Here is a 23,447-nt window from a genome sequence, read left to right on the forward strand (position 1 = left end):
TGTAGCAATATTTCACAATACAAAAGTTTTGCGCAATTGATGCGCAGAATTTGCGCAAAACAGCGTTTTGGCGCAATCTCTTTTTGAATATGTACGAACATTAAGTTAGAGGGACAATAGTATTCTTATTAGCACTAACCTGACTAGAACTTGGAAGAAATCGACGATTGCTGTTAAAATATCATCCATCAAAGTAGGCTCACTTTCTTCTATTACAGATTCTGCAACAAACAAATGAGTGTAAAATAGAGATTGATATACTTACACTCCTTTTTTATTTCTATGTATCTAAATGCACACTAATCCGTCAAAGACAATTCGTGTTACTAACCATCTTCATGTAGAACAACGGAACCTGTGGAGTCTTGTCGCATTTGTCTCGTTGCGGATCCAGTCGGAGTAACTGTCCACCGTTTCGAAGAATTCACACGAATAAGCTAAACATTAATAAAAATATGAGACAAAAGAATTAGTAATGAATATATTGGATATTTTTTATTTTACAAAGATTTTAACAATTTAAGATGATTATATGTTAAATAATCATAATAATTGAAATGGTTTTGGAGGCTATTGATAGTTCTTTAATATAAATTTTCTTGAAAAAATGTAGGCGATGATGATTAATAGTGCTTGCACAAACAACAATCAACCATGCGACACAACATCAACATGACATATCTAATATAATATGTATCTACAAACTTATTAAACGGAACGTTAGTGCTTGTGTACGACACATAATATATTTTGTTAGATTATTTAACGTCAAAATAAATACATAATGTGAACCAGGCATTAGAGATCTCTTTTACGTATATCGAGAGATTTATTTAAGCTTTTAATTATTCCTGTCATAGTTAGGTTTTTAATAAGTGCGAATAATCAGCCAAGGAATACAGCCAAGGAAAAATTGGAGTATCAGCTTATTTCTTTAGTTTATGTTTCCACAATATAGGAAAACACAGTAATGAATGACATTGACCCAACGAAATAAAGCACTACACAATTGCAGCATTGTATTTCTCGGCTCGAATACTCGCAAGGTTTCCCACAAACACAAAACATAGATAAAAACAAAAGAAGATACCTACAGGGTCGGTCTCACGGGCTTCACTGCGGTGTATTTTGGTATTTATGTATGAAAGTGCAACCTATAAAAGAACGAAAGCTGGTTGCAAAACAAACAAAAAAAAAGTACTTACAAGGAAAATTGAAATCATCAAAATAAACCAAAATCAAATCCAGTTCTGTGTACAGCAGAAGCACCCACGCCTTGTTTATGGTATTTGTGTCCCCACAATATTGAGTGGTTATTAATTAGTTACAAATTATCTACAAGAAAATGGCATGCAGTAGTTTATGTACAAAATAACTGATAAACCAAGTAGTAACCAGAGATGTTTGTGCGACCAAAACAACACTAACTACGTTTGAAAAATAATTCACCAGATTACATAATAACTTTTGAGTGCCTGTTTAATACAGATGCAGCTAATAACTACATGCTGAAACATTGAAAATGGATATAGATAAAATAAAATTCTCATTCGGGATCTACGTAGATCTAATACTACATGTTGTAAATACAAATGGGTTTGTGCATTAACGACAAAAGACACTGATTTGTTCGCGGAAGCTTACTCGAACTCTTTTAGTGGCATTCTTCCATTTATCCCGAGCGGCGCGTCGACTGCCGCGGTGGAAGGATATGCCGCGCACCAACGAACCGTTCAGCTTACCCTCTTCCAAGCCGGATAGAGCGCTCTTTTTTTTCGCCTAAGTTCCCAGTTAGATAGCATAAGAAACAGGTTCTAATAACTTTCACACAACTCTAAATATTACAAAAAATGTAGTAAACACAACCGCTACCTTTAATTTCAAACCATATCGATTGATTACTTAGATATTTATAGTAATATCCTTGATCCCTCTGTAACTACATATTTACAAATAGTGTAAAGTCGCAGTTATACAATACTAGAGGCCAATATCTTAGACTTAGCACATTAAAACATTAGTGTTACTAAGTACCAATCGCATATTATTTAGGAAGCATAATAGCTGATATTATTTGTGTTATTCAGTATAAATAATAATATTTAAGGTTTGTTAACTCACAATGCAATACTACAGGGTCTAAATTAGTATGCATACATACCTTCGGTTTGAACAGTTGCCGAGTTTCGATTGCGAGAACGAAATAAGTGAATAGTATGACAAAAGGGCTCGCTAGTGATGCCCACATGTGGTCGTCCGATACTTCGTAAGTAAATAGTTTTGAATTTGTACTGTTGATTAGTACCAGTCTTGTTAAGCCAAAATACCTGTAAATGGATACGAGTAAAAATCTGCACTTATTGAACCTGACTAAATCTCGAAACTGTATGATAACAATAACATAGTCTATATACCTATCTCCACAATAAGTGTGATAAAATTATGTGATTTATAAAATCTTTGTTAATATAGATTACCTAGCAAATTCCTTTTCAGGTGGATATAGTTCTGCAACCCAAGAACATTGGTATACTAATAGCACGATGACGTGGACGGACATGATGGCCATGACACAGCGACAGACGACTGCAAACCCTCGGTTGAGCGGCTGGCCCAGCGCCCACGCAGTGGCCGACCCCATAAACACGAGGAAGTAGATCCCAGACGTGACGCTCGGTCGCATGATGGCGGAAAACATTATTAAGATCAGGCAGATATATTTCCCTGAAAATATCAAAACAAAATTGACCAGTTGCTACAAAATTACTTTTAAGTTAAATTAATATTTTTTTGGGGAAATAGTGTGTGGACTAAGTACAAGTAGGTACTAATGTCTAAAACAGCGGTTGTTTTTTTAACCGACTACGTAAAAAATACCCATTTTAATTTACTAAAAGAGATTATGATACAGATCAGTGAAAAACTAATATTTCATCTTGAAGATTACCTGCACTTGTTACGAGTGGATACTGTTGATGTTTGCTGTCAGATTTAGCTGGTACCGGCGCGGTAGGCCCCGTAACCAACCTTTTGACGAGCACGTACACGAATAGAGATATCGCCGTAATTAAAATCTGAAATTATTTAAAAGTACTATAATATTATTTAGTCAAATGTCACATACTACAGTGTACATAGGGCCAATGACCAACACTAATTACGATATAGGACATAATGTACGAAAATCTTTCTTTGGGCATAGCATTGCAGTTTTATAATTACCTCGGGAAGCATGTAAGTTATGGCCGAAAATGGATCTATTGAGGAGTAAGACACGAAGCCCAGATTGTGGCCCACAATATCGATTATAGGATAGTCGTCGAGGATGGACCCATAAGGAGCCAACACTGCAAGCATCGTGTGCCACGCTATGTGCAAGAACAGCAGCAGGAACGATAACACTACGGTTAGTAACAAATATGTGCCGCGCCATCCTGGAACAAAAAAATAATAAATAAAATGTGTTTATTGACAAAAAAGTTAGTACAATAAGTTGCCGGGGCTTCCCAAAAAGTAATCCGAAGATACTTGTGTTGGGATAGACCTCGCTATTCCTTAAAGATAGTTTTGTTAACACATTGAACGCCGTTGTGGTCAGCGGTGACCGACGTTAGGATTTGCCTTCAACAGTTTTCTATTGACAGTCAAAGACTTAAGCTTAATTTGGCTATGTATTTTCATAGGACACGCACGGTCAATATTTTTAAAGTTACCTAGCTCAAGGCTAGGAGATGAATTAAAGTTCACGTGTTTATATCTCAGTGTCTTACCAGCTTGTACAAAGAATATAACTTAGACATTAAGTGCATGTCTCTGACAAATGAAACGTGCTCTTTGATGTCTAACAAACTCTTAATGAATACAATTCTTAATGAATTCATTTTTTTTATAACTTTTAAATTTTCTTCCAATACTACAGTCAACTAGGTTAGTTTATACAGGCTTCAGTCGAGATAAAGCATTTGTGTCGGTAACACAGCCCCAATAGATTGTTCCGCTGAATATTTATCCCAATACAAATGGTCGATACTAACTAAGATAAAGTAATTTGTATTTTATTGCTTGAACACAAGAAAAGTTGCGTAACCTCATTGTATTGATGAAAGGCAGGAGATATAATATTAACGTAATATTTTTATATAATATTTCTGTTTTTATTTCTTACCTTTAAATGTTCGACTGTCCGGTACAAATGTGAGCGGTGCTAATAAAAACAGCAGTAGATATATTAATGAGATGCCAAACGGTCGTAATGCTATACCTGAAAAAAAACAAAAAACAAATATTTTTAATAAATAATATGGTTTACTCGCGTAACTGTTCGAAACGGTTACTGGACTATTCTCAAGCCAATACAAGGGCCCATAATCATGAAAAGTTTGCATTGCGCGGGTATTGTAGCGTTTCGCGTTGTTTGTTCTGTCGTATTACCTAATTAATTTAATAACGATTTACAACAGATATTATAGAGAAAATAAAATAAATGGTACAAAGAATAATAAACAACGCAGTTGTTAGTCATAATAGTCATACTACCTCACTAATTATAGAATAGGTAACATTTCATTTAGCTACAAAGTGTGGATATAATAACGGTGTGTTAAAATAAAATGAAACGCAAAAACCTTCGTAACAAAACAGCCCTTTACAAATAAATTGAATGAAACCAAAAAAAGAAAAATGCTGAAACACGAAAGGAAAGTCAATAAGGGGAAAGTCGCAGACACGATAAATCACAGGCACAAGGCGCCGCCGGCCAGCAATAGGACGTCCACAATTGTTTTAGCCTCCTTTATGTAACTTATAAGTAGTGTAGACGTCTAGCTTATAAATGTTTATTCTGAACATACCAGATTAACCGGATTTTTATTCACTTGCTTACAGTAATTTTGGTATGGTGATAATAAATGTTTTCCATGCGCAGCTGGTTTTATTTGTGTTCAGAGAATTAGATTTAAACTATGTATACGTTAAATAGCTTGCAGTAAAAGTAAGAATTCTTGAAAATTTGAAATGTAGGATATTAACCTTTCGTAATAATTTTGGTATAATGCCAATATGTCAGCAATTTTTCTTAGTTTATGTGAATTTTATTAAGAACAATAAAATAAACATATACACACAGAGGTACTAATATAAAAATCTTTCATTACACGAAATCAAGGTAAATCGACTCTTTAATCCTCAAACGTCGAGCGAAGCTATAAACAAACGAGTCGGCTATCGAGTTAGTAAATAACAATGACATTGAACTAGCTTGGAGTTCGTAGCACTAGCAGCTGTTTATATTCGAAAACTATTGCATCTTGCACTGCTTGGGAAATATTTAGAAATATCTGCATCTATAGTCTACCTATACAGTATACCAGTCTACATATGTATTTATTTACCAACACAGTCTTCTAGAAATTTATGGAATTTATTTGTTTAAACTTACTAGTATTGATCTCCCTGTATATATTCCCTGAGGATATTGTATTGTTATATTAATTGGACCTATGTTATGTGAATTAAATTTAAAAAAAAAGTTGATTGATCTTGAGCCTTGAGCTTGTGCTACCTATAGCACAATTAATGAGTCAGACTGAGTTTATTGGACAATTTGGTTTACAAACATAAGAGCAATGAAAACCTATAACGATGGCAGAGCACACAATATAGTCGGGCACCGTTCGTTATGGCGGCCCCAAATGCCACAGTAACATTTAGAATTTGTTCCACTTCGTTTTATACCCTGCCCTATTTCTTCTCACATCCTACCACTGACATACCGTGGTTTGTTATTTTCTTTCTATCAAAACAGGAGATGCCAACACTGTTTTACATAAAATAAACAAATAATCAATATATGTTACAAAGTTCCAATAAAATGAATGAGATCAGTTATCGGATGGATGTTGAATGCGTATAAATCAAATCAACACTATCAAATATAAATATGGAAGTCGATTTATAGTAGCACGTAGGTGTCAATTGATATTAAGTACATATTTCAGCTATCATTGACACTGAAGTTAATAGCCACTTGTAGTGCTAATTAAATAAAAAAAACCTGTCAAGTGCGATTCGTGTCGATATGGTTCCGTAGCACTTTTGTTCTAGGGATATTAATAAATATTCTTTAATTGACATATTATTCGTTGTTTATTTTTACCCGGCGATAACTATTCTATTGTGATATTCTATTATTTTTATCATTTATTTGTTGGTATAACCGTTAACCGTTTTTTTTTTTTTTTTTTTTTGCTCTGGCTACACTGGGAGTCGGTTGTGTTAGAAACGTCCTCCTAGATAATTTAATCCCACCCAAAACATAAATGTGAAAGGCTGCCAAGTTCGATAATATTGGAATGCTTCGCCTATAAAAGAAGTGAGATCTAAATAAGTACCAAGTTCCAAACACAGACCTCAGTTAAAAATGATATAACAAGTTGGCAAGTTTTCACACACTTTGTTATAAACCTACTAAACGCAATGAGTCAAGTATATAATTTTCTATTAAAACTTGCCAAGTTATATCATTTTTAACTGAGGTCTGTGTTTGGAACTTGGTACTTATTTAGATCTCACTTCTTTTATAGGCGAAGCATTCCAATATTATCGAACTTGGCAGCCTTTCACATTTATGTTTTGGGTGGGATTTCATTTATTTTTGTAAGGTTTATTTTCTTTTTTTCTTATTTTATTTTACTTTGATTAAATACAAACCTTCGTAACGAATTTTAGGTCGGTACGACCATTGGAAGATATAGATAATTTTTTTGTTTTAGTTCCTTAGGGGTATGAATTTACACCTTCATTATTTTTGAAACCGACTCACACTTGGCCATTTTCAGATTTTTTCCTTTACCTTGACCTAAAGACCTACCACCATGCCAAATTTCAAGTCAATACGACCATTGGAAGTGGTCTAGGTTTTTGATGAGTGAGTGAGTGAGTCAGTCAGTGAGTGTATAGTAAAAATAGCGATTTTCTGACGTCAATATCTCAAGACCTACAATAGGTACATTAATGAAATTTTGTATTTTAGATAAGTAAGTAGATCTCGACAGATACTAGAAATTTCATATGCGTAGATAAAATAGATTTTGAGTTATAGGTGGGTCGAACTTGGCCCGAAATGGTTCGTGTAATATAACCCACGGCCGGTGTGTCGGTTTTTTTGCTCGAACTTGGCGGACACACTGCCGTGTGTCTAGATAAAATTAATTAATTATAATTATTTAAACCTAATAACTTATTGTTAACTAGTTAAATATAGTAATTAAGTATTGTGTCGAGTGTTTTCGTGGAATTCTACGGCAAAAATAAACAAATAAACGTTAATTGTGATTACGATTTGACAACCTGTCAAAGGAACAACGACGGTGGATTTGAAATCATAAAACCAGGGGAGTATTGTGTTTTTCTTGTATTTATACTATTAGAATTATAATTACTGTGTAGCTTTAATTGTAATACGAACACCGCATACAAGTTTACCCTACTCAATTCTTTGAGTAACGTCCCGTACACACCGGCACCGTTTATGTCTCCTTTTGCTTGACAATAGGTGGAAGCAGAATCGATGACGAAAACATAGCCCAGACAATAATAAACTACATAAATCACTGCACATTAACCTCACTAGACCAAAGTAAAGACCAAAGTAAGTTTTAAAGTAAAAAATCTCTTAAACTTACTACCTTCTACTATAAAAACTTTGTATTCTGTCCCTTCCCAGATTATTCTACCTTTTTACAAGTTAGCTTTGTCTGCTAAATACATCTATCTTAATTTTTTAATCTCTTAATAGTCTAGTCTATTTGTATTTACCAATTCTTTTACTAAAATTCAACTTACATCTAAATTAATTTATTATTTTTTGGTCTACCTACATTGTTCACATCATACTAGTATTGTTAATTATTGCTACCACTTAGCTTAATCTTATACTTTTCAGGAAACAAGGAATACAATTTACTGAGAAGATGATGACTCGCAGGGCTACCACAGTAAGAGACCTAGAAGAGAAGTTGCGGCTTACTCTCAAGGAACTGGAGGGGTCAAAACATCTATGCAGCCAACTACTGCAGGAGCGAGAGGACAGTGAAGTGGAGGTCAAGACCATTGTGGACAAGAATGCTTCACTGAAGAACGAACTGGCTGAATTGCATGTCCAGTATATGGACGTGCTCGACCAACACAGCCAGCTTCAGTACACAATCTCGACATTCCAAGACTGCAATAACACGCATGAAGCTGCTCTTCAACGAATTACAGAACTAGAATCTGAATTGTGCGATGCCCATAGGATCATATCTTGCTCACAGTTAACTCAAGTCCATACACAACACATTGACACGAACACACTGTATGACGAATTAATTGGTAGTGGACTCCAGTGTAGGGAGCCAGTTACTATAGACTTGACTGGTGAGGATACCGTACACATCTCCCCTTTTAGAAGTCACAACAAGTTAAAAAAGTATATTAAAATTAATAAATTAATTAAACGTACTCAGAATTCACTGAAAAAACAAAAATTAAAAAAAGTGATTCTGAGTTTAAGAAAAGATAGAAGTAATTTAATAAAAGATCTTCAATCTTGCAACAGTGAACTGGATCACTGTAGAAGGATGTACGATACTGACATTCAGAGCCTGCACAAAGATTTATATAATAAGGAAGGTATGTTGCAAGACATCTTTGATAAATATAAGCAATCCCAACAACAGTTAAGTGAACGCTTACTGGAGGCCTCGGAGCTGATGGATATGGTGAAGTACAACGCAGAGAGGTATGAGTCATTGGCAAATGACCTACAATGCAGTTGTGTGAACCAACCTCAGCCTCCTGAGACTTCAATTACACCGGGACCAACTCTAATAAAATCAATTAAAAGTCAGTTAAATAGTAAACATAACTATAAAACATATGTTTATAGTGATGAGCTAGGTTCCGGACTTGGCCAAATGATGTATGATCATCTTGATCATAGTTATATAAACAATAGTTACCACAATATGAGTTATAACAAAATTATAAAACAAATAACTCATACTGACTTGGATGAAAAATCAGTTTTAGTTTTAATGGTAGGCAACAGTTTAGGTTTAACAAGGGGGGATGTTGTGAATGGTGTGGACACCTTATTAAAATCAAATAGTGGGAAAATAATTGTGTGTGCTTTCCCATATTCAAATACACTTTCTTCTTCAAAGAATAAGTACATAGGTGTACTCAATAACATACTACACAAAATGACATGTCAAAATGACAGACTTTTATTTTTTGATACTAATAAATTTATTAGTAATCTTATATTTAACAAGAAGGAGTAACCTTTCAAAAAAATATAGACAGAAAATTGCTATACTTATAGCAAATAATATTAACACTGTTATAAGTAATATAACAGATAGTAGTTGTAGTGACAAATCTGTGCTGTCTAGAGTGTCTAACAGCACAGAGACACTAGGTTTAAACTAGATTATAAGACAACAGAAGGTACCTTTATAAATCATATGAATGATAAGGTAAATTCTGGCAGTATAAAACTATTTCAAAATAATTATACACAGGAGCAGCACAACCTTAAATTATTTTATATTAACATTCAAGGCTGTTCCTCAAAAATCTTAGAATTAGAGCTGTTTTTAGAAAAAACTAAGTTTGATTTAATTTGTCTATCAGAGCATTGGTTAAAGGAGGACCAACTAACATCTTTAAATCTAGAAAACTACAATGTAATTAGTAATTTCAGTAGAAAACAAATATTACATGGTGGGTCCCTAATATTAGTTAAAAATAGTATTAAATCTAAAGAAAGGAAAGACATTGTAGCACTGTCAGTTGAACACACCATTGAGTTGTCCTGTGTTGAGCTGGATAGACAAATTGTTACCATTTGTTGCCGGAAGCATCGATGTTGTAGTTTGTGTTTATAGACCACCTAATTATCAGAATCTTCCTTTATTTGATTCTGTCATGGAGGATGTTTTAAGAAAGGTTTCTACTAGTCACAAGTCAATAATTGTTTGTGGCGATTTCAATATTAATTTATTAGAAAATAGTACAAGCAGTATGGAATTGTTAAATTTGTTTGGATCATTTAATTTAAAAAATGTTTTTTTAGAACCAACTAGAATAACATCCTCGACTGCCACCTGCATTGATAATGTCTTTTGTAATTGTGATTACAAAGAAAAACATATTATAAATAGCTTGCCATCCGACCACTGTGGACTGATGGTTGCGTATAGCTCTTATTTACCTTTGCTAAAAACTCAAATAAGATTTAGACAAACTACACTTAGAAATTTGGAGAAATTAAACAATTCTTTAGCTAGTAAATTAAGTATAAAAACATTTGATATTAGTAATGTGAATAAGTTGTACAACGATTTCTTTGAATTATTAAACAAGGAATTTAACAATATTTTGCCACTCAAAAATAAAGATATTCATACCAAATTTGTATTTAGCGATTGGGCTACTGTAGGTATTCGAAAGAGTAGAAATAAACTTTTTGATCTTTATGGCATGAAACCATATAATAACGACCCCCATTTTCAACAATATGTAACATCGTACTCAAAGACTTTTAGATTAGTGTGCAAAGCCGCAAAACGTCTTTATATCAGCAATAAAATAAAATCAGCTGATGACAAAATAAAGACAACTTGGAAAATTATACAAAACGAGACTGGTAGGAAAAAAATACATAATTCAGAAATTAAATTAAGATCTGAAATTGGACAAATTTCTTCAAAATGTGATGTAGCACAGGAGTTTGAAAATTTTTTTACTAATATTCCTATTAAAATAACTAGAGATTTAAATTCTTCAGCTACACTCTCAGCTAGTTTGCTTAAAAAAAATGTAAAATCATGTCAACATGACTTTATTTTTCAATATACGAATCCTCTAGAGATCGTAAAGGTCTTTAAAGAAATTAAAATAAAATCAACTGAAGATCTTTGGGGACTATCAGTGAAAGTCTGCAAAACAATTATTCAAACTATAGCGCCCTGTCTGGCTATGATTTTTAATAAAAGTATAGATGACGGTGTTTTTCCTGACCTTATGAAATATAGCAAGGTTATCCCACTATTTAAAAGCGGCGAAACCACAGAACCTAATAATTATAGGCCTGTATCTATTTTGCCGGTCCTTAGCAAAGTGTTTGAAAAGTTGATACTGTCTCAGATGCTTCATCATTTTAATAAAAACTCCATCTTCCACCATCAGCAGTATGGTTTCACTAAAGGTCGTTGTACAACTGACGCCGGTGTTACTTTAATGAAAGAAATATTTGGTGCCTGGGAGGAAGCACAGGATGCCATAGGTGTTTTTTGTGACCTCTCAAAAGCATTTGATTGCGTTGACCACGAGACACTTTTGCTGAAATTAAATCATTACGGGATTAGAAACACTGCGCTCCGTCTATTGAAATCATATCTAGGAGATAGGCAGCTAAAAGTTCATATTAACGGTGTTAATTCACAAGGGTCTGAGATAAAAATGGGCGTTCCTCAAGGTTCAATATTGGGTCCTTTCCTCTTTTTAGTGTACATAAACGATTTGCCACTCATATTCGAAAATGAACCAAAAATGGTTCTGTTTGCAGATGATACATCACTGATTTTTAAAATAGGTCGACGTACGAATAATTTTGACGACGTGAACAGCTCCATTCTTCGAGTCTATGAGTGGTTTACTATTAATAACTTGGCGCTTAATGAGAAAAAAACCAAATGTATTAAATTTTGCTTGCCAAACGTACAAAATAACGAATGTTATGTTGCTTTGAACGGACAAAAGTTAGAATTTGTTAAGGAGACTGTATTTTTGGGTATCACATTAGATGACAGATTACAATGGGGGCCCCATATAAAAGCACTTTCGGGGAGACTAAGCTCAGCTGCTTATGCAGTTAGACAGATTAGGCAGCTAACGGACGTAGGTACGGCAAGGCTTGTTTATTTTAGTTATTTTCACAGCATAATGTCTTACGGCATTTTGCTGTGGGGGCGAGCTGCGGATGTAGAATCAATTTTTATTTTGCAAAAGCGAGCTATTCGAGCAATATATAACTTGCCCCGTCGCGAATCTTTGAGAGAACTATTTAAAACTATAAACATTCTTACAGTGCCTTCTCAATTCATTTACGAAAATATTATGTACGTGAGAAAAAATCAACAATTGTTTGAAAAAAGAAGCGACAGACACAATTTTAATACGAGAGGTAAAAATAAGTTAGCTATACCGCAATTCCGATTGTCCAAAGTGCAGAAATCCTTCATGGGATTTTGTGTTAAGTGTTACAATAAACTACCAACCACCATACTGAATCTGAACGAGAAAAAATTTAAATCTTGTATAAAGCGTGAACTGTGTAAACAGGCATATTATAAACTGTCAGATTATATTGAAGATAAAAATGTGTGGCAGCATGTTGGTCCGGCTCCACTGGACACTCGCTCACACTAGACAATGCTCTAATACGATCACTAGTTACACGTTAAATTAAAGTACTAATTTATTCCAATGTAGTCTAGGGATCCTGTGGCATCAAGCAGTTATTTATTTATTTTTTAATTGAAAAATTAAATTAAAGATTATTTTTTATTTGTATAGAAGCATTATTTCAAAATTGTAAGTGTACATATGTGGGCACTATGTTTGAAACAACCCGCTTTTTTAATTTATATTCTTTACAAATTGGTTTTATTGTCCCATAGTTTTGACGTCGTATTGTCGTTACATTGTTCCTACATATATATACAATAGGTAAATGATCAAATAATGTATCAGAGATATTGTAAAAAACATTTTTTGAAAAGAGTAACGATGGAGTTTCTTGCTCGTTCTTCTCCATTCGAAGCAACACTTTGGAACGAGCGCCTAGCTTCACTGACAGACAGACTGACGGACAATTCAATTTGACGTTTCAAAAGTGCCTAATTTAGGATTAATTGAAATAAATGCTTTGTCTTTGACTTTGACTTGACTTTGACTTTAACAGAAACAGGCAAATGTCTAAATATGTACCTACACTGAATCTAAATTGGCGGATGAAGAGCATTAGGAACAAACGAGGAAAAAATGAAACAGTCACACTATAAACTCCTATGTTTGAACATTATTTCAAAATGACTCAAGTGATTCATATTTTTATGACATTCTTGTTTTCGCTCATATTTTTCTGTAATTGAAATACATGATAGCCGTTTATGCTAACTGCAAACCAGATATTGCTTCATTGTATGAAAGAAAATAGCATATCGACTCCAATAAATGGTGTCATTATATTGCCCTATGCTATCGGATCATTTCTAAGGATTTTTTACTATACCTAATTTTGTTAAATGCTTCGCGGATCAACCCAAATATAGTTGCAGAGTACCGCAAATGCGCAGTATACAGTAAAAAAAAAAAGTTAATAAAGAAACAATTATAAACACGAGAAAGTTTGCGCGGCCTCTCAGATTTGAGGATATATTTGGGACAAATTTCACAAATACGGATGTAATAAAAAATAATAAGCATGCTACTTATTGTAAAACATATGCGAACTGAATAACTAAACAGCTAAGAATCTGAAGAATATTGGTTCGTCTAGGATCTGGTCTCTAGTGTCTATCTTAAACTATATGCTAGCTTTCATCTTTGTACCAAGTTTCACCTAAAACCATTCAGTAGATTTTGCATGAATCTATTTAAAAAAAAAACGAATACAAATGTTCAGGTAGGTACTGCCTACGTCTTCACAAAAATTCGCATTTATAAAATTCGCAGAAGGGCCGTGAAGTCATAATTTTATATCCCTACTAGGCACTTATAATAAATTTGTAGGTAAATACTGTATGTAGTTAATTACTAAACAAGTATTACTAAGTCAACCATAATATGCATAATTTACTATTATTTAAATTAATTTGTTATGCGACATCACATCACATATGTACAATACCGGTTATTTATGCAAACGTGTCCAATTATGTAAGCAAATATGTGTTTAATTATATTTAGATTAAAACTATTATTACTACCTACCTTTCTTTCTACCTTAGGTACTACATTACCTACCTTACTTTCAATAAAAAAAATTTAGTAATGCCAAAACGCAACGACTATTATATTTTCTGTAATCTACTGTCAATCCCAATGTGAACACATTTACATTCTTCTTATATACCTACCATTTTTGGACGGATATAAATTAATTGTTGTTAAGATTTAAAACAGGGATTTACCATTTCCATACACATGTCCATTATTATCAAAAACGTATTATACAGAAAGAAAGAGATATGTGCAATTGAACTTGGAAAGAATGTACTTAGAATTCAAACTTGAAACCACAATCACTTTGCCAGTGACGTGAAAATACGTGACAAAAGGGAGACGAAATTCGGGGAAAACAATTACTATTACTTAAAATATATTAAGATTAAGATGATATCATACTGAATGATATTTTTGTAATTGACAAGTGGTATAATAGAAATAAAAACTATGTATAGAACTAAAGGTAAATGGACTTTATATGTTCTCGTTCAAAGCACTAAAACTTTTTAAAATAAAAATAGCATCCTGCATTCATTTTATTACACTTTAATAGTGTATTACAGTTGCATTCACAGTTAGATACGTAATGGTAACTTCTATATATAAAAATAGCTATTTCAGTTTACATGACTGCTTTAGTTAGCGAAAACTATTATTATTACCTACATCTCAAAGATATTGGCATATAATAATATTTTTGCCCGTAAAAATATTGTAATGTAAATATTGCAGTTCCTTACAATTTATCTTATCGACACCGATACGCCAACTGAAAGATTATAAAGTCGAGTGCACCATTTGCGAATTTCTTATTATGATTGAGAACTGAACTGTGTCAGTTTTATTTACCTAACTGCCATTTATATGATTCATAACTATGTATTTTAATTTTAGCACTTTAATACTGCATTGCGGGAAAATTATATTTGTGTACTATTCCTGTACCACAATAATATTAATTATTATGTAGCTCTGAGTACTATTAGCTAAATTAACGGTGCAATCTGCCCATTTTATTTATGGTATGTTCCAAAGTCTCAAGTTCCAATCCACATACCTAAAACACACATTAGCAAAAAATGATAATGTACGGGATGCCGAACTACATCGTGTTACAGATAAGGCACTAAAAATCTGACTCACACAGATTCTAAACCTTCGCAAGCGCGCCATGACAAGAATTCATTCTGATTCATTCATTAGCATCACATTAGCGAAAACTTAGACAGACATATTTCTCGTAAATGGTACTTATGCATAGACACTTATTAATTAGTCCTAAACTTGACTGTTTATGAGCAAGCAATTAATCAATTGATTGATGACGATGGACTTGAATGACTTCATATCGAAATCCAATATTGTCCATGGGCGGTACTGATCGGGAACCATCAGGTGATTCGTCTACTCTTTTGCCTCTATTTCATAGAAAATCGTCTAACAGGTTGCTATAACTTTACTTATAAGTTATTTTTTTGCAGACTTCGATAAAGGTCTAGGAGCTATCGTTTTGCAAACTTTCGAATGAGGCTATCAACTTGGGTGTTAGGCATACAAGGACGTATTTAGTCTTAACAACTTAAAAAAATCCATGAAATAAATTAAATTTAAATGATTTACATAATATTACTTACCTACTTAATTATATGACGACAAAACAAGTCCCTGTAAACCTCTTATTGTTTATTATTTCTAGTTTCTTTAACTACAGGAAAAAATCTCCTCCATACCACTGGATGTATGGTTCATTGCCCACAAAATATACCAGATAACCTTGACAATTTAATAGCCTATCTGTGTAGGCACCAAATCTTTTAAAATATATCCAATTGAATCATGTTTAAAAAAGGTAATCGTGTTGTAAGAATAATAGAAGATATTATGAAGGTTTTACATTCCGTCAAAATATTTTATTTAATAGCTAGCTCATTTTTATAATCGTTATAAACTTTAAAAATAATGAAGCTAAAAATATAATTATAATGCGGTCTATGGAACTGGTTTCTGTCGTATATTTTGGCCGTCGCTTAGACGCCATGGAATTAATACAGCGTTGCGCATTGATAACGAACTAAAATTATACATTAGCAAACACACAATTCAGTTGTTTCCATAGAACAATGGCGTGGAGGATATGATGTCGTGGCCAGTGACGCTACGGGAGAAAAACGTGTTTCCTAATATAACTCAAACAGTGATGACGATCTTTATTACGTTTACGAACAGATAAACTTTATGCTGTGTGAGTTTACTACATACAAATGATGCTACTAATTACATAAACCAAAATACGTATACCATTCTAAAACCATAAAATCACGTTTCCCTGAAACCTGTCATAACATTGTACATTCGTGAAATCAACGAATTCAATGTTCGATGTTCTGCAACACTCAACATCGTACAGTTTCGCTGACACAAATACAAACCAAGTTAAAAATAAGACTGGAAATATAAACACGAAGAACATTCAGAATTCAACTTCATCGGTACAATTAATACGTGCACTCTAGGTAGCTGAGTAAACAGGCACATTTGGCCTCATCCCATTATTATAATCGTATGGAATGCTTTAACATTTTGTTTAATATCCTGTATTAGCATTTATATTTCAAGAAACTATAAGGTACAAGTAAAAAATAATTAGGTACACGACATTGACAGCATGGACAGTAGCGGCAGACTTAAGTGCTGTTTACAATGCACATCCAAGTAAACATAAGGTACGCGATATCTACAACGTGTTTACTTATCTTGGCCTTAAAATATCTAAATATTTTGTTACTACAATCAATTATGTCGTAAAGAATATTCACACCGAATTTACCTGGTAGGACAGGCAGATTACAAAGTTTACAGGAATGTCTATGTCTCAGGCACTCCTACTATGCATTTTTAGGCTATATTTGGGCTTGCTCCAAATTCTTTTTATGATAGATACCTACTTTACTAATCAAAAACCAACGTAGATAGCCCTGGTAAAAAATGTATTTAAAATAAAATACGAAACATTTTTGTTGTGTAACCATTAAGGTAAAAAATTTTTGTGTGTACCTAATTATCAAAAAGTTGTTAAAACCGATTGTACTGATGAGATCACTGTTAATGTAGGTTGCCACTAGCCAGTTAACCAGTTGAACTGTGGCGTGACCTTGTGAATCAGACGCTCCGATATGGCCATGCCATACCGGCGGCCGCCGAATATGTTACTCAACTACGTGACTATTAACTGCCAGCAACACCGTATAATATAATATGCAAAGGTAGACCTTTACCTAACCGCTATACGTAAGCGTAAAATACTTCAAACTCTAATAACAATAAGCTGAGAATTAAACGTAAAAAAAGAATGCTTTGATTGCCGCTGCTATGAATTCCGAGCACACGATAACCTCAAATGACATCATCTACAAAGTTATACATAATTTACGAGAGTCCTGTTTATTTCAATCAAATGTTTATAAATAATCTAATGATGTATTAACATATTTTTGTTCAGAAGATATAATAAAATTAGACAATGTACAAAATGGCTAGAAATACTATTACTAGGTCATAATCAAGTTAATAGTATTTTTTTTTTATTTACGCTAGTTGATAAAAATGGAGAGATAATGTAGCAGAAACAATTTTAACTAAACCTCATATTAGAATAAAATAAACTTGCTATAAAATTAGCCATATTGGCACAAATTAATGGCTAACTAACCAAACCAAACCATAACATTACGATAATACAGAATTTCCTTGTGCACTTGAACACAAATTAGTTACTAAATGTACCTACATTCCTAGGTATTGCAAAAACATAGTACCTGGTACCTACCTACTTGAGCATATTTAAGTTTATGCCTTCCTGATTGTTGTACATGAATTATTCAGTGCTGAACCCAATTCTTCCTTATAGGATTGTTTTGTGTTATAAGTACTAGCTGCAACAAGTGACCTGACTCTTAGCACGATGTATCATACAAATGAAACATTTATTAATAAACTAGCTTCTGCCCGCGACTCCGTCCGCGCGGATGTCGGTCTTCGCGTGGAAGTTTTATTTCAACATTTTGAGTAACTGTGAAAATGACATCTTATAAATATATATTGGACCCAAATACGGCAAGGCCCATAATAATTAAGGAGATCCCTCTATTGAGCTACTGCTATTGAGCAGAATAAAACTGAAAAATAAAGTTTTTTTCTACGTATTTTTCCAGGATAATAAGTAACCTATTTTATGTCCAGGATAATAAGTTAATTATACCAAGTTTCATCGAAATCAAACCGTTAGTTTTCACGTGATGCCTGAACATATATAGACAGACAGACAAAAAAATAATAATCACATATTTGGGTTTGGTATCGACCCAGTAGCACCCTGCTATTTATTTTTTCTATATTTTCAATGAACAGAATTGACCCTTCTACAGATTTATTATAGCCCGCGACTTCGTTCGTGTGGAATAGTGACTTCCGGCAAATTTTTGGTTTTAACCACATAGTTCCCGATTTCGCGGGATCTCTTCAAAAATGAGATGTGGAAAATATTCTAGGGAACTCCTCAAAAATCAACATAATGAGCTCTGCGTTTGAATTTAATAGATGTATACTCACTTAGGGCATTGAAAAAATAGTTTAAAAACGGACTTAAACTAAAGAAATATTATAATCTTTCCGAACTTAAGATGAAAACTAACTTAAAACTAAAGAGTTAAAGAAAGCTACGAATTACGAATTTATAACAGTTAAAAAAGAAATTATATTACAACCTATCCTCAATGCTATAATACCAAGCCAAACCAAGCTTAAACTAAATAATTTAAAAGAAACGACTTAAATCTAATTAATTTATAAATTATAGACTTACAATTTTATTAAACAAACTAACTACAGTAACTACTAATAATCGATATCAAACTAAACCTACGTTAAATAATTTAACCAGGAAAACCCAACAAATAAACTTTTTAATAGACAAATACGACTTATAGTACACTATTTCCACAACAGTACCGAAGCGCTCGGCCGATACCCAACAAATACTAATAATAAAAACGATAGAAAACAAATAAAAACTATCCTATGTCCTTTCTAAGGTTCTAAACTATATCTGTACCAAATTTCAACCAAATCCGTCAAATAGTTGCGGAGATTAATGGTATAAGCATAGAATGTTCGACGTGATTCTTTAATTTGACATAACTTTTTTATTTATGAACCGATTGACATGAAACAAACACTAAATGTAAATTTAAGCATCCCACAATATATTCGTGAAAACCGCATCCAACTCGGATCAGCCGTTTATGAGATTAGCGCGCACAGACGAACAGACAAACAGACAAACAGACAAACAGACAAACAGACAAAAAAAAAGTTAATTACATTTTTGGGTTCGACATCGACATAACAATAACCCCTGCTATTTTTTTTATTTTTATTTTCAATGTACAGACAGCACTTTTCTACGATTTTATTATATGTATAGATTGATCTACAGAACATAGTTCAAGAGGTCGACATGGCATTAAATCATTACACCAATTTACGTTCATAATTAAAGAGTGTTGTGACAGATTTGTTGAAGTTGATTTTAGTGTTTCAGTTAATTAAAAGAAGCCACCGCCCTATTTAATAATGCTACGAATGTAAGGTTTTGTTGTTTCATGGAATTAGATTTTGTTTTTAATATATTTAAGTGGTGTGCGAGGTGAGCTTGTATCATATGTAATTAAAAGACCAGTGGATATGACGGGCGGGCGGCGGCGACCAATGCGTGAGCTGTAACGCTATTGTTCATCAGGGTGTGGGCTGTAAATACTCTTATAATCACAGACACTTGCATTATTTCATGGAAACGTTTTAATTACTTCATTCTCAAAATTTTCCTTGCAGTATTTGCATTAGTAGCAGGTAGAGAAATGAATTTAAAGCCAACGACACATGAGAATGATTCATTAATTTGATAAAGGTCAATGATAAATTGTCTGGTCTGTCTGGCGGGTTGGGTTAGGACTTATTATATGAATATACCTAGTGTGCTTTTAACACCTTTCTTAGTAGCCATTTAACTAAATGGTTTACCGATAACGGAAATTAGGTAAGCGAATGATGAAAGGCTAAATTGTCTATACACAAAGGTTTATGGTTTATGATAACCGTGTCGTGCACGATAACGGCAGGTTATCACGTCTCGGTTTGGCAAAGGTACTGCTACGATTTTCACTTATAAATAAAAGGGTAGAGAGGTTTAATTAATGGCATTTTGTGAAGGCGGGTGTGGCCCATTAGCTGTGCAAACACTGTGGCCTCACGACAACCTCTAATATGTACAGTGTACATTACGAAGCTTACTATGTTATTCTAGTATTTTATCATAACTAGCTATTTTATTTTAGTAACACTATCGATGCATTTCCTGTTATATCTGTATCATATTTTGCAACAGGCAAGGATTGCGGACAATATAGGAACTTAGAATTTGGTAAATATGAATTAAGTAAATAGAACTGTGGATTTTCCAATAATAATGTCACATAATGTCCTTAATACGTGTTCCAAGGTTGATAGTGTCTATAATGTAGGTTATACATAAATTGCAGTTAAATTAAATGTTACAATTTCGTACAAAAGTACGTAGTTACGTACGGGTGATAATGAGTGCTGTGTTACTCTTGCGCAATAACAACAGACCTTTAAACTCTTTTACAACTCATTCGTTTTAGTTTTACAGCGACCGCGAAAGTAGTCCACGATTACCTACACGATGGAAAATCATATAATTTTCTAGGAAACGCGTGTGTTCAGTGCGTGCAAATATGATATAATAGGCGGAGGTGTAAACAGAGGGTCGAGCAGGTAATGCTCTACATCGGCGGATTTATAGGCCATGGGGGAATTAGGGTCAGGACTAGTGTCCTTTACGAGTTACGACTGTGACACGCATTTGCTTTTACACATTTTCATGGACATTTCTTTTATGTGCGTGCTCCGATCGGATAAAATGTCGAGCCCGAAAAAGTTTTAGCATAAAACGTAATTCAAGAAGTAACTAATGTAATTGTATTACGTTTTAACTTTAATACAGATACACAACTAACTAAAGAAGAACCAACGATCTGAAACTGATTTTTAACGTGAAAAAAAACATTTAAGAATTTATAGTACGTATACTTAGGTACCTACTTGTAAACGTGGTCTGACAATAAAATTGACTGCAAAAAAATCTAGAAAAACTTGGAATTGAATGACCTGGAGGCACGTAGATGCCTAAGTAAAAATTGCTTCTATGTTTTTCAACATTAATTAAAAGATTTTAGAAACTTTTATTATTATGTAGCTTCTGCCCGTAAGCTATAAAAATTACACTACGCTCAATAGGAGCCTAGCAGCATGTTAAAAACATGTTGATGTTTGTCCAAAAATCATGCTGATACTATTGAACGGATTTTGAAGAAATTTGGTAGACAGACGTATGAGCTGACTTGGGTGATAGGACACTTTTTGTCAAAGTCAAAGTCAAAGTCAAAGTCAAAATTATTTATTTCAATTAGACCAGGAAGGCACTTTTGAACGTCAAAGCAAATATAATAATATTAATAACGTCAGTCTGTCGGTCAGTCCTCTAGTGAAGCTATTTGCTCGTTCCAAAGTGTAGATTCCTATGGAGAAGAACGAGCAAGAAACTCCATAGGTTACTCTTTTCCAATCAGATTCACAATACAATTCATGGTTACATTGTTTCGATTGCTTCAACTATGTGAGAACAATGTAAAACTAATATTTAGTCAAAGTGATAGAAAAAGAAAATAACCCTGAGGACAACAATCTTAATGCAGTCTGGAGCTGACCAGTCCCAGTTGACAGCGCCCGTTCACGAACATGACACGTACACCAGCACCGCCCAACTCAACCATGTTGCAGGGAATCGAGCGATCCAATGCCCGTGCCACCGCCAATGAGACCTTTGAGTGAGCATGACAACTCCAAGCTGACACAAGTGCATTCTACTAGTCTAATACAGTTTTAGCTAATTACAGGGCTCTCACATTTACAATGATTGTATCTAATTTAACAGAACAAATTGAAATAACATGGTTTTATTATTACATTATTGGAATTACTTTATTTTTTCGTTACCCTGTGGAGCTGGACCAGCCTGCCTCCAAGCATTTTTATCCTCTATATAATCATTCAATTTGTAGTATGCTAATCTACACATCGTTTTTTTAATACATAATTTAAATTGTCTTTCATTTAGGTGTTTTATTTCCTCTGGAATTTTGTTATAACATTTAACACCGAATCCCATGAACGACTTACTTATTTTTGACAATCTAAAGAATGGCTGGCTCAATCTATCCTTATGTCTAGTTTCATAATTGTGTCTGTCAGACACTTTGTCAAACAAGTTTAGATTTTTCCTAACATACATAATGTTTTCATAGATAAATTGACATGGAACGGTCATAATATTGATCTCCTTAAACTTTTCCCTGAGAGATTCGCGACGACCAAGATTGTAGATAGCTCTGACGGCGCGCTTTTGTAAAATAAAAATAGACTCAATGTCAGCAGCCTGTCCCCACAGTAAAATGCCGTACGACATGATGCTATGGAAGTAACTGAAGTACACTAGTCTTGCCGTGTCTATGTCGGTTAACTGTCGGATTTTCCAGACAGCATAAGCTGCAGAGCTTAATCGTCCCGCTAGAGATGTAATGTGAGGACCCCATTGCAATTTGTCGTCTACGGTGATTCCCAGGAAAGTAGTCTCTTTTACAAATTCTAATTTTTCACGATTCAATAATATGTCACATTTATTACTTTTAACATTTGGCAAAACAAATCTAATACATTTTGTCTTTTTATCGTTTAAGACTAAGTTATTGACTGTAAACCAATTCTGAACCTTCATTAGAGCATCATTTACGTCGTCATTTACGTCGTCATAATTATTTGTTCGTCTGTTTATTTTAAAAACTAGTGATGTGTCATCAGCAAATAATACCATTTGAGGTTCATTTTTGAATAAATGGGGCAAGTCATTTATATATGCCAAAAATAGGAATGGACCTAGTATTGATCCCTGAGGTACACCCATAGATACGCTAGCCCCATGTGAGTTTACTTTGTTTATTTGAACTTTAAGTTGCCTATCCTGAAGGTATGACTTTAATAGATTTAGCGATACCCCTCGAATGCCGTAGTGTTCTAGCTTCAGCAACAAAGTCCCATGCTCAACACAGTCAAATGCCTTCGAAAGGTCACAAAATATTCCGATAGCGTCCTGAGCTTCTTCCCACGAGGCGAAAATCCGTTTAATCAGAGCTACCCCCGCGTCAGTAGTAGAGCGTCCTTTGGTAAACCCGTATTGTTGATCATGAAAGATAGAATTC

The 23,447-nt window shown here is 33.7% G+C and overlaps 1 protein-coding gene and 1 long non-coding RNA gene across 17 annotated transcripts in view; one reads left to right on the forward strand and one right to left on the reverse strand.

The window, feature by feature from the left end:
• Window positions 1–23,447, reverse strand: part of LOC118273723 (piezo-type mechanosensitive ion channel component) — a 59,536-nt gene that overhangs the window by 32,204 nt on the left and 3,885 nt on the right. For 11 of the 16 annotated variants that reach the window (XM_050695183.1, XM_050695144.1, XM_035590833.2 and 8 more), the window contains exons 3-10: window positions 4,166–4,261; window positions 3,223–3,434; window positions 2,948–3,074; window positions 2,478–2,724; window positions 2,162–2,327; window positions 1,645–1,779; window positions 332–437; window positions 140–221 (exon numbers count right to left, since the gene is read on the reverse strand). In XM_050695183.1, coding sequence (XP_050551140.1) covers window positions 140–221; window positions 332–437; window positions 1,645–1,779; window positions 2,162–2,327; window positions 2,478–2,724; window positions 2,948–3,074; window positions 3,223–3,434; window positions 4,166–4,261 — 1,171 coding nt within the window. Of the gene's footprint in view, window positions 1–139; window positions 222–331; window positions 438–1,094; window positions 1,155–1,644; window positions 1,780–2,161; window positions 2,328–2,477; window positions 2,725–2,947; window positions 3,075–3,222; window positions 3,435–4,165; window positions 4,262–23,447 lie in introns of all 16 variants that reach the window. The other 5 variants (XM_050695168.1, XM_050695196.1, XM_050695192.1 and 2 more) reach the window with 2 other exon arrangements.
• Window positions 18,252–23,447, forward strand: part of LOC126910965 (uncharacterized) — a 104,388-nt gene continuing 99,192 nt past the window's right edge. Inside the window, exon 1 of the long non-coding RNA XR_007705565.1 lies at window positions 18,252–19,222. This is a non-coding gene — a long non-coding RNA (uncharacterized LOC126910965). The remainder of the gene's footprint in view (window positions 19,223–23,447) is intronic.

Source organism: Spodoptera frugiperda, chromosome 1, assembly GCF_023101765.2.
Source record: "Spodoptera frugiperda isolate SF20-4 chromosome 1, AGI-APGP_CSIRO_Sfru_2.0, whole genome shotgun sequence".
In the NCBI taxonomy this organism is placed as follows: domain Eukaryota; kingdom Metazoa; phylum Arthropoda; class Insecta; order Lepidoptera; family Noctuidae; genus Spodoptera; species Spodoptera frugiperda.